At 39.8% G+C, this 11586-nt stretch overlaps 1 protein-coding gene across 1 annotated transcript in view; it reads left to right on the top strand.

The window, feature by feature from the left end:
• The window catches only part of CAMK4 (calcium/calmodulin dependent protein kinase IV), a gene marked incomplete at its 5' end in the record, with an annotated part of 309547 nt that overhangs the window by 176139 nt on the left and 121822 nt on the right, over positions 1–11586 (top strand). The window contains 2 exons of the mRNA XM_004706636.3: positions 3343–3405; positions 5395–5477. Coding sequence (XP_004706693.3) covers positions 3343–3405; positions 5395–5477 — 146 coding nt within the window. The remainder of the gene's footprint in view (positions 1–3342; positions 3406–5394; positions 5478–11586) is intronic.

Genomic DNA, 11586 nt, shown 5'->3' with positions numbered 1-11586 from the left:
AGTTCATTCCTTGTTATATATCTAATTATCTTTATAAATAAATATATTAAATTATCAGCAATTTGGTTTTATCTCTCTAGAGAACCCTGTCTAACACAGGAACCAATCACAATGATCTATATATAACCCCCTCCCAGGGGTACCAACAACAGAAAAGTGGGTGATGGAGACATTGGCCATTGTAATACAAGAAAAAATAATAATAATTTATAAATTATCAAGGGTTCAGGGTGGGGGGAATGAGGAGCTGATACCAAGGGTTCAAGTAGAAAGAAAAATGTTTTGAAAATGATGGTGGCAACAAATGTGCAAATGTGCTTGACACAATGGATGTATGTATGGATTGTAATAAGGGCTGTATGAGTCCTCCCAAACTGATTTTTTTTTAAAAAGAAGAAATGAATAGCACATCTATAAATGGTAACTTCCATCTTATAAGGAAGGTACTCATGAATCTGGTAAAATATATTTGCCAGAGAAAAAATATATAAAGGCCCTCAAATGTCCCTTCTTTATTTTCTAAGAACATGTCCTTCTTGGTTAATGTTTTCATCAAAGGATAAGCCTAAATGAATGAATGTTGTTCCTCATTAGGTTGAAAGTTGTGGTTGGTTGCCTCCCTCGCATTGCATTTAAATTTCTACTCAAGTTCACCATTACTTCCTCAGAAGAATGGACTGTATGGTGGACTCTATTCCCCATTTCGAGTAGTCTTTTGATTGTATACTCCCAATGATTACTGTGAATTGTCCATAAATATCTTCACACCATATCCAAAACCAGGTGAGCTCTGCCAGTCCAACATTCTGGACCCCTCAGATGGCAGCGACTACAGAAAGGATGCAGGTGTTAATTACATATTGCTTAGCACTGGAATTGTTAGAAGTGGGCTGCTAACCACAAGGCAGCGGTTTCAAACACCAGCTGCTCTGTGGGAGAAAGACGGGCCTTTTGGCGCCTGTAAACAGTTGCAGTCTCACGAACTCATAGGCGCAGTTCCAGCCTGGCCTGCAGTTCACCATGAATTGAAATAGGCTCAGTAACCGTGAGGTTGGTTTGGTTGGGAATCGTCTAAAACATGATTTAAAACAGTTCTCCATTGACCAAAAGAAATGCTTATGTTGGAATATTCTAAGGTAATTGATCGTGTTTCTGAGCATCAGCCAAGTGGTAAACTGTCCAGGATTATTTAATATATAGAAACAGAAACTAACTCTAGATTACAGGCAGAAAAGGAAATGTAATAGGTTCTAAAAGTATAAAGTTCAAAGATCAAATTAGTTTATTCAAGACTGAATCCAGGGGTTTAAATTATGTCGGCAGCACTGTTTCCTCATCTCTTCCCGGTGTATATGCCTTAGATGCTTTGTTTTTAATAAAACACTCTCTATATTTTGTCAAATTCAAGGGTTTTCAAAAAGTTCATGGAAAAATATCCACTACCTTTTTTCTTTTCTTTTCTAATGTTTTATTGTGAATTGGGTGAGGTTTTACAGAACAGCTCAATTTCTTATTCAACAATTCATACATCGTTTGTTTTATGACATTGATTGCCATCTCCACCATGTGAAGTCCCTTAGGCTACTTAGGCCTTATGTGTCCTTTTCCCTTTCCTCCGAATTTCCTAACCCTTCTGAACTTCCTCTTGATCTCAAATAGTTTATTGCTCAATTGTTCTTACCGCCATGCTTTTATTTTGCCTCTTATCTCCCTCACTGCCGTTGAGTAGATACCAACTGATAGCAGCCCTGCAGGACCGAATAGACCTGCTCCTCTGAGTCCCCAAGCCTGTAGCTTTACAGGCACCGAACGCCTCACCGTCCCCAAGGAGTGGCTGGTGGACACCTGGCCTCCTGGTTAGCAGCCCCAGGTGTCGATCACTGGGCGGCCAGGGATCCCCATTGTTCCCCAATAGAACTGTCTATTGTTTGAAGGAAAATGATAAATGAGGGTGAGTTCATCCCTAGTCGTGAAGCATGCCTAAGGACCATTGTCTCAGGAGCCTCACCATTCTCTACCTGACCAGTAAGCCTGGTCTTTCTTATGATTTTGAGTTCTACTTGGTGTTGTCAGAGGAAACCAGCCTCCACACCTGAAAGACCAGAAGGTGCAAACGTACGTCGATAATATGTAGAGATTCTGGTAAAGTAATAGAGGATAAGGATGATTGGAGAGAGAGCAAATTAAAGGAGTCAGACACATTTTATGGAAGCATGCTCGCAGCTCCTCTTGATGGACCACATGGAACGGGGAGGAGTTAGAGAAAACTTTACTATCTTGGGGCATTTATAAGTAGCCTTAAGGCATGCATATTTAGTAGTTACATGTGTCATAAGGTGGGTGGCAGCTACATCAAGGTCCCTGAGCTCACAGATGAGGAAACCTAATACCTGCATTGGGCGAAGGTGTGATGGGGGTTGGGCAACACGGGAGTGGGGAGTGGGGGAGCGAGCAAAAGGATAATGTCGGCTTCTACAGGGAGATATAATTAACCATGTGCTCACTATAAGGCAGCATAGCTGTTAAGGGGAGAATGTGTGGGAACGATATTTAAAGCAGAATAATGTACTTGGACTTTATCTCTAACTTACCAAAGCGGGAGCTTTCCTTCCGTGGAATACCAGCTTTCCAGGTTCCCTCTGCTATAAGTGAAGGAATATAGTCCTCATCATATTTTCCTCAGTGTTAGCTTCCCACATGATAGTTTTCTCCAACTCTATCCAGGATCTTCGAATTAGATTTCTCTCCATTATCCTTTCATTTTTGAAGTTGTGAAACCCCCTCATATAGTCAATGTGAGCTGCGAGCTTCTATTCTCGCTCTCTCTCATCATTTAAGAGAAAAGGAGAATATCTCTTTCTTGATTGCTTGAGCAACATTTCTAGGGAGAGCTCTGATTGGCTGACTTGTTTGATGCATGTCTTTGACCCTATCACGATGGCCTCTGGTTGGTCATGGTGGACTAGGTTCCCACCTCTACTTGAAGTAGGCAGACAGATAGCATTTGGGGGTTCAAGGCACAGTCTTCCATAAGAAACGGAGGAGGAGAAGGAATACCTTTTGAGGGACTTGCGCTTCAAGTTGAGAGGTGACTTCTCAAAAAATCGTGCCAGGGGTCTGCCAAGGCATGATCTGAATTGGAATCTGTCTTGACTTTACACTTGAAGCCAAGAAGGAAGACATGGCACCTGAAGCAGAGGGAAGATAGATGGGGGGGGGGAGGGGGGGCTGACAAATTTGCTCCTACCAATTCCCTGATTTTCCCAGGTCATTGTTGTCTCCGATCTTCTGGATGTTTTCAAGGTGGCAGTTTTTATGTATCTCTTTTATTTTACCTTTTAGGTGGACAAAAAAATCGTCAGGACTGAGATAGGAGTTCTTCTTCGCCTTTCACATCCAAACATTGTAAGTGGATTTTAACCTATTTCAAATCCTTTCCAAAGCTCAAGAATGGGATCTTGGTTCTTGAGTGTCCATGCTTAATAGTTAATAGGGGACCTTTTCTCCCTGAGCAGCTACCGTGACCTGGCTCTCGTCCTCAGCTAATCACATTTTCAATTCTTTGAGTGAATAAATCTTTAAAATAATATCCCTTGAAAGAGTTCTGAAAATGAACAGATCAGCAATATGCATGTCATCTTTATTTTCATGCATAAAAGAAGAGCAAAACAATTGGAGAGTGTTGTTTCTCTGTAATAAAGTACTGGCTTCTCCCCTCCCCCCTTTCTTTTGTGTACCTACCTTATTAATATGCCATTGCTGGAAAAGCCTGTGAAGAAAATGCATTGTTTTTCCAAAGTCATTTCAGTCTCCTTTGAGAGAGTATCTGTTTCCGGAGTAATATGCGGATGCCCAAAAATGCTGTATTTGAAGAGAGAAAACAAGATCTTCTCAATAGTCCTGCTTTAAGCTACCCCTGGATGAAGCCACTGATGGAAAAACAGACAAAAAGCATTCTTGGAGCCAATGAAATGAAATGAAAAAGAAAAATCATCTTTTAGGCCATGACTTGGCTTTATAAATTGAACCATCTATCCAAAGTACATATTTTACCCATTGCTTTGAGAAAGTGTTTGCTCAAGGCAATGTGTTTAAAATATAATACATGACTTAGAGACATATCTAGCTATAAATACAGAAAACATTAATATTGGCAGTCTAACCAACTTTTTCCTCCTATTACAAGAAATCGGCATGCATGCAGTTGTTCATATCACTTCAGCTGCTCCAAAGCTGAGCACCACCATTTGGGACCAAACACTAGCTGTCCTTTGTCCCACTCTCCTCAGAGCTGGCTTCCACGCTCATGCGGTCTCTTCAAAGTCCCCAAATGGGTCTTTCACATTCTTCACTTGCTGTTGGGTCTATATCCAAGACAGGAAAAAGGACCAGAGTTTCATGACAAATACATATATATATATATATATATATATATACATATATATATATATATTCTACAGTAAAATTTCACTCAGATTTTATTAGTCAAAGCTGGTCCTATAATCACCCATATCTGCAGGGAGGCTGAGACATTCGGGAGCATGGTTGTCGTAAGTGGCTTAGACTAACCATGCTCTGTAATTTAGGGGTAGGTACCTCAATTCTCTATACAAAACCCGGAGTTCTTTTCAGTCAAGTCAAGGGAAAAGGGACAAGCAGTTAACAAGTCTTGCTACATTTAACTATTGCTTTTACACCACCTCTCTTTTTTATTCCAAAGAGAAGCCAATTTGGGCTTTGCCTTACATGTAGTTTAACCCTGGTCTCTAAGACCTCCTGAACACTGGAGAAAATACTTACATTTGGTTGGATTCTTGGAGCATGTTAAAACCCCTATTACAGTCCATCAAATAACTACCATCCCTACTTTTATGAGAACTCTTTTATCCGTGAACAATTTTAGAATTATTAAGGGACATTCTTTCTGTATAGACAAACCCTATCAGGTGGTCTGGTCTGGCTACAGACTTTTAATTCCAAGTTCCTTCTCTAGAAAAAGATGCATTTATATTGCTAGCAACTATGGCGCTTTCAAATGGTTTGGGCAATTGTACTGTCTATTTGCTTGTTTTTAATTTTGGAGCAACACAGGAGTTGAAATGTTTTAAGAAAAATTTTACAAAGTGTGTATAAGGCAAGTATCTTTCAACTGATTAAAGGAAAATCATCAGAATTCAACAGAACTTTGAAGAAATTAGGTTAATAATGACAATAATTCATAAGGTGAAAGACAAGTGCCTGTCTGACACAAAACTAAAGAAGCTTTATAAACAATGCTACCACATCATTCTAGTATAGAGAAGGTGATTTTTTTCCTTCGTAACTTTAGCTATTTCCAAGAAAAGTGAAAATAAGAAATTTGTGATATTCTTTGTTTTATATATTTTTTCTCAGATAAAACTTAAAGAGATATTTGAAACCCCTACTGAAATCAGTCTGGTTCTCGAGCTCGTCACAGGAGGAGAACTGTTTGACAGGTGAGTTGATCCTAGAAATCTCATCAAGAAAGGGTTTATTTCTAACCAGCAAGACGAAAAACGAAAGACAATTTTTTCCTAAAATTTTCACGAATATCAGAACACACCAGCTGATAATTTCTATTTTTCTTTCAATCATTTTAGTGGAGCCTCTTGCAGCTCTTATCACAATTCATACACCAATAGTATCAGTCACATTTGTGCATATGTTGCCATCACCATTTCCAAAGCATTTTCTTTCTACTTGAACCCTTGGGACCAGCTGATAATTTTTGTAAGATCCATATTCCGAGAAGTATAGGACAGAGTCCTGATGGTTCCCTCAGATGGCTCTGAGGGAAAAAGATGTGGCTCTCTGCATGAAGATTGATGGCTTCTGGAATGCTAGATAGGGTCGGTAAATGTCAGAAAGCACTTGGTGGCAGGGAGTTGTGAGTAAGTTATAGGATAGAAGAAAATAATATTCAATAAGAGCATCTTAGGTTGCTCCTGGCAACCTTAGGGATAGCTGCAAAAATGCTGCCCCGTCGGTACCATCCCCACAGTCACTGCCACATTTGACCTCATTGCTGGAGGCCCTGCATCAAACATGTCGGTGAGAGGCTTTCCCTTTTTCAGTGATGAGGTCCTTCCCTCAGGTAGTTGACCTTCTGGATGACATGTCTGAAGTAAGTGAAATTTTATCAGTACTCACGTGTAAGGAGCATTCTGACTATACTTCCTGCCAGAAAGATTTGTTCATATCTAAGTTGTAGGCAGAGGAAAACCTGTCATGCTTAGGTTGTAAAGAAATAAAACATTGTAATATTTATTAACCTTTGCAAACATTTACCTCCAAAGAAACAACAAAACTTCTAAAAGCATATTGGTAAACATTTAAAACCCACTTTCTCAAAAACACACACACACACACACACACACACACAAAATAACCTATGTAAAAAATTCCAAGTTGCAGAGCAATACATGTTTTAGTATAGCCGATTACTGCCAAGTTTAGTTATCTGTTTATCACTCAAAACAAAAATTTGAGAATAGAGATCATTCCTAAAAGTTTACAGAGCATGGTAGGTAAAAATGTGCTTAGGAAAAGGAAAAACTGTCAAGTTCTTTTTGATTTTCCACCTCCTGTGTTTTCCTGAGGGGTTATCAGGAATTCTCTGCTTCGCTCATCAAGGTAATCAGAAAAGAATAGAATTGGAGAAGCAAACAAAGAGACTAAGCAGATCGATACTAGAAGTAGTAAGAGACTGTGCACAGATACAGATCTTACTGGTTAAATCGTGGAGCACAAGAGAGGGTGCCTGCAGTGTAAGGGTCCGACAGAAGAAGTCCAGTGAAACCACTGATCCTAGGCTGAGTTCCCAGAACACAGGACATGCTCCGGAAATGCTGCTGAAGGAAAAAATGGATGAGCAATGAAACCATGAATGGACCCCAAGGAGAAGGGTATCCAAGGAGGTTAGTGGTGACTGTCTTAGGAGAGAACCCTTCCATTGCTTCCCTGTGCCCACTCCACTGCGTAGAATCTGCTGTCTCTTCAAGACAGCGCCCCAAAGCATTTGAAGTGCTTTTCAAAGTTTCTGTTTGTTTTTAATGTTAGTAGGAAGAACTGTCCCATAGGGTCTCCTAGGTGGTTCGCTTTCCAGAAGCAGAACACTAGATCTTTCTCCCTGGAGCCACTGGGTAGGTTTGAACCATTGACCTTTTAATTAGCAGGCAAGCTCTCAACCATTGTGCCACTAGAACTCCTTCATCCGACTTTACAGGTGTGGAAATTGAGAATTAGTAAAGGTATAAGTGATCATCCCCAAATCTGACCATTGGAACTAGAAACAAGATTTCTTGTCTTCTCCAACCTTTTACTTTTTCTATGAGCTCACTGTTTTTCTCATTATACACAGGGAATCTTTTCCACAATACTGGCGAGAGAATTACCTAACACTTATTTGACTGGGAATTTACAATATGTGCAATATGTTGATTGGTTTTTATGCACTGGACCAATATGTTTCTCATACAAACCTCCAGCTATATAATAATGCCTCTATTAGAGAGGAAACTGCTATTGGTGGGGAGAGCAGTAGGGCTCCTAATCTATGTGCTAGGAAGACCGAGGGCCTCAGGATATGATTGAATTAGAGTTTTCCAGCCGCACAGCTGTTCTAATAATGGCTGGAGATGCACTCAATTCAATTTTCGACTATTAGTGTGACAGGAGCAAGTGTGCAGACGTCATCTTTTAAAGCAGATCCATGGAGAGAAATGAGCACTGTTAATATTTTCTCATCTTCCAATTTTAATATGCTTGAAGGAAAACAGACCCAACCGAAGAGGCAGGAGCTCATGGGCCATAGCACCAATGGTGAAAGTAACAAACAAAAACCAGTCTTGTAGTAAGAAGGCCTATTGAGGTCAGAAGATAGCAACCTCCGATCCCATGGAACCATGACGTCACCACTGTGCTTCCTTCCCACATCTCCGGAAGTCTGCTAAGCCCCTTAGCTGCTGAGGAAGCTGTAGAAACTGAGATCGCAGGACAGCCTTGTAGGTCAGATTTATGAATTACATTTTAGAAACCATTTTCTCTTCAGCACTGCCCAAAGTGGAACTAAGGGAAATTGCATGTCCTACTGGCAAGGTATCGTGGTCCTGTGCCTTTGAAAATGAACCTAAAAGGACTGCACTTTAGAAAAATATAGGAAGCAAACCAAGGCACTAAATTTGAAGGAAAATGAGTTGTTTGCCATTGTTAGATGTTGTTGAGTCAGCTGTGACTCATGGAGACCTTACATACACCCAGCAAACTTATGTTTGGTCCGGAGCCCCCTTCATGATCATTGGATGGTTGAGTCCTTTGTTGGGCTATTGTGTCACTCCTTCTCATTGGGGATTGGCCTCATTTTTACTAACCTTCTTTTAACAAGGATGATGTCCTTTTCTAGCAGTTGGTCTCTCCAAAGTAAGTGAATTGAACTCTTGCCACCCTCGCTCTCTAAGGAGCATTCTGGTTGGTGGTGGTGGTGGTGGCTTGTTTGTTTTTCTTTGTCAGACTGGTCTGTTCATTCTTTGACAACCCACCATGTAGTCAGTGGTCGTTGCCAACGTGATGGTGTGAGTGCATCAATCCTTCTGTCCTCCTTTTTGTTTCCCAGTCCTTGCATGCATGTGGAGCAATCGAAAAGTTCATTAAAAACTATGAAGAGAATTAGAGCCATGAGAATATTGGAATAGAAAAAATAAAATTACCAACCAAATTAAATCTTCTATGTTTAGAGCAGCGCTTCTCAACCTGTGGGTCATGACCCCTTTGGGGGTCGAACAACCCTTTCACAGGGGTAGCCTAAGACCATCGGAAAACACATATTTCCAATGGTCTTAGGAACCGAGAAACCTCTCTTCTATCTGTCTCCAGTTGGGTCCGCCCACATGCAGCTAGGCCGACAGACAAGTATGCGGCATGAAGACTGTTACCCATACTACACCATTTTTCAAGACAAATGTTCATTTATTTGTCATTAGAAATAAATATTTCATAGAATATAATTGCATATGTTTTGTGATCAATCACTATGCTTTAATTATGTTCAATTTGTAACAATGAAAATACCTTTTCTGCATATTAGATATTTATACTATGATTCGTAACAGTAGCAAATTACAGTTATGAAGTATCAATGAAAATAATGTTATGGTTGGGGGTCACCACAGCATGAAGAACTGTATTAAAGGGCTGTAGCATTAGGAAGGTTAAGAACTACTCGTTTAGAGCTTAACAAACACAAGAAGGAATGAATCCTTCATTGCTTCTAAAGAGTAAGGCGGCCTAGTTGATTTTGTATAAAAGCACAAACCACTTGACTAGATGGTTAAATGTGATTGGCAAGGTTTTTGAAGTGCCAACTACATTTTATGAGTGATCTTTTAAGTGGTATGTCCTAAAACAAGTGCCTTATTTTACTGAATTTAAATGGTTTTGCTTTTATTTAAAATAGATTTCTAAAAAGATTTGTGCTGTTATAATCGTATGTAAAAACTGTGTAACTCTAAATCCAGGAATAGTATTTCCACTTGCTATATTTGCAGGAGTAAGGAGATCACTGGCATGGCTGATCTCTCTCTGGGGCCATGGCCAGTGTCTGTGATAAGCATGACTTCTGAGTCTAGTCATTGGTTCCCCATTGCAGGAAATGTCGGTATATGGCTTGATAAAATAGCCATTGCCTGAAGATTTTCTGGCATCCACTCACTAGGCAATTAGTATTAATTCTAGAAACATTTATGGAGCACCAACTATGTGCAAGAATCGATGCTAGGTCTTGTGGGTGACTCAAGCAACCATCTAAACAGGGAGTTCACCCAACACATCTCCTGGAGTGATGTAACCTAGAGAAAGATGGCAAGGACCTCATTAGGCCTTAGCGTGGCCGTTCAGAGCTTCACGTTGAATCCCAGTTCTAAAATTTAAGCCAGCATTTGACGAATGTGACTTAACGAGTTTGCCGCTGTTGATTTTTCTGGTCAGCCAAGGTAGGAGCTCAACTTAACAAAATCTTAAAAGTTTCATGTCTGACTTCCAGTATAACCTAACTCTGTGACACTCATTAACAAATTGTCTGGGAATAAAATTCTTTTTTAGCAGAAGCAGCTAGAGACAGAAGTACTTGAAGGATGTAGTTGGTCATATCAAGGTGTGCAGAGTTCACCACTGAGAGGAATGAGAAGGTGTTGACATTTTGAGCTCCTGTCCCAACTTGTCTACTCTAAAGAGGTTGTTCTATACTACAGAATTAATAAATCCCTCAGTTGTACAAAGTTCCAGCACAACATGTATTAGATCATTGGTTATTTCAAATCCCAGGTTATTTAAAATTCAGGTATACATTATATGTGATCTCATCTAAGGCAGAGACCATTGATTCTTTAATATATTCAGCAAATGCCTGGCCCTTGCCAACCTAATAAGTTGCCTTTAAGTAGACACTGATTAATTGTAAGTAGCAAATGAGTCAGAAAAGAGCTGTGTTTCATAGAGTTTTATATGGCTGATTACTTGGAAATGGATTGCCAGGCCTTTTCTCTGAACTGCCTCTAGGTAGACTCAAACCTTCACCCCCTTTGTCCAGCAGCAGAAGATGTTAATGATTTGCACAATCTAAGCTCCTATTATACAGTAACAAATATTGACTGACTATTACCACTCCATCTTTACACTCTTACAGTCAACTTAGCACTGGTTCTTTTTCTTAGAATAATCTTCCTCTTATCCACCTACAAGCTCCTCCCAAGTCTATTTCCAGCCCAATTCCCGCTCTCCCTCCAACTGACCTTTCAGTCTCTGTTGCGGTGCTACTTCCTCTAGAACCGTTTTTCTAACGTGCCATCCTCTAAATAAGATGACTGTCTTTTTCTCCCAGACTTAGGGCGCTTCTCTGATGCCACTGTCACCACACCTAGCACACTGCATCAACCCTTATCTGTCTCCTGGTCTGTACCAAGAGAAGCCATCGGGGGGTTCATACTGTGTGTGGATCGCTGCTTTGTTCTCAGCAGATCCCCAATGTTATTTATCAAATAAATGAGAGAGTGGATCTCTCTCTATATATACACACATATATAGATATATATGGATTTATGTATTGATATATATATATATATGGATATATATTACATGCATTTATACATCAAAAATAGGCTTTGGAGGAATTAGCCACTTTAGAGATATTAGCCACTGAGAACCTAGGGATAACATAAAAAGATTTCCAGATACTGAAAGCCTAACAAATAAAAGCAGAATATTGTCAGTGATAGTGCCAGAAGATGAACTGGGTAGTATGGCGGAGGAAGAACTGCCTTCTCAAAGTAGTCAGTCATAATTATGTGAATGAAGTAAAGCCTTTAAGAATAAAGCCCTCAGGATCTTTATTTCCTGATGGGCACAAGTCTAAACAAGAAGACACATCTGTAAAACTCTACTTATAATCAGAACTTGGAATGTATGAAATATGAATTAGAAATTGTAAAAAAAATGAAATGGAACAAATAAAGATCAATAATTAAGCATTAGTGAGCTGGAATGGATGGGTATTGGACATTTTGAATCAGAAAA

Source organism: Echinops telfairi, unplaced genomic scaffold, assembly GCF_000313985.2.
Source record: "Echinops telfairi isolate 266 unplaced genomic scaffold, ASM31398v2 ScPeMD7_7469;HRSCAF=8507_1, whole genome shotgun sequence".
NCBI classification, from domain to species: Eukaryota; Metazoa; Chordata; class Mammalia; order Afrosoricida; family Tenrecidae; genus Echinops; species Echinops telfairi.
This window is presented reverse-complemented; position numbering and strand designations above follow the sequence as displayed.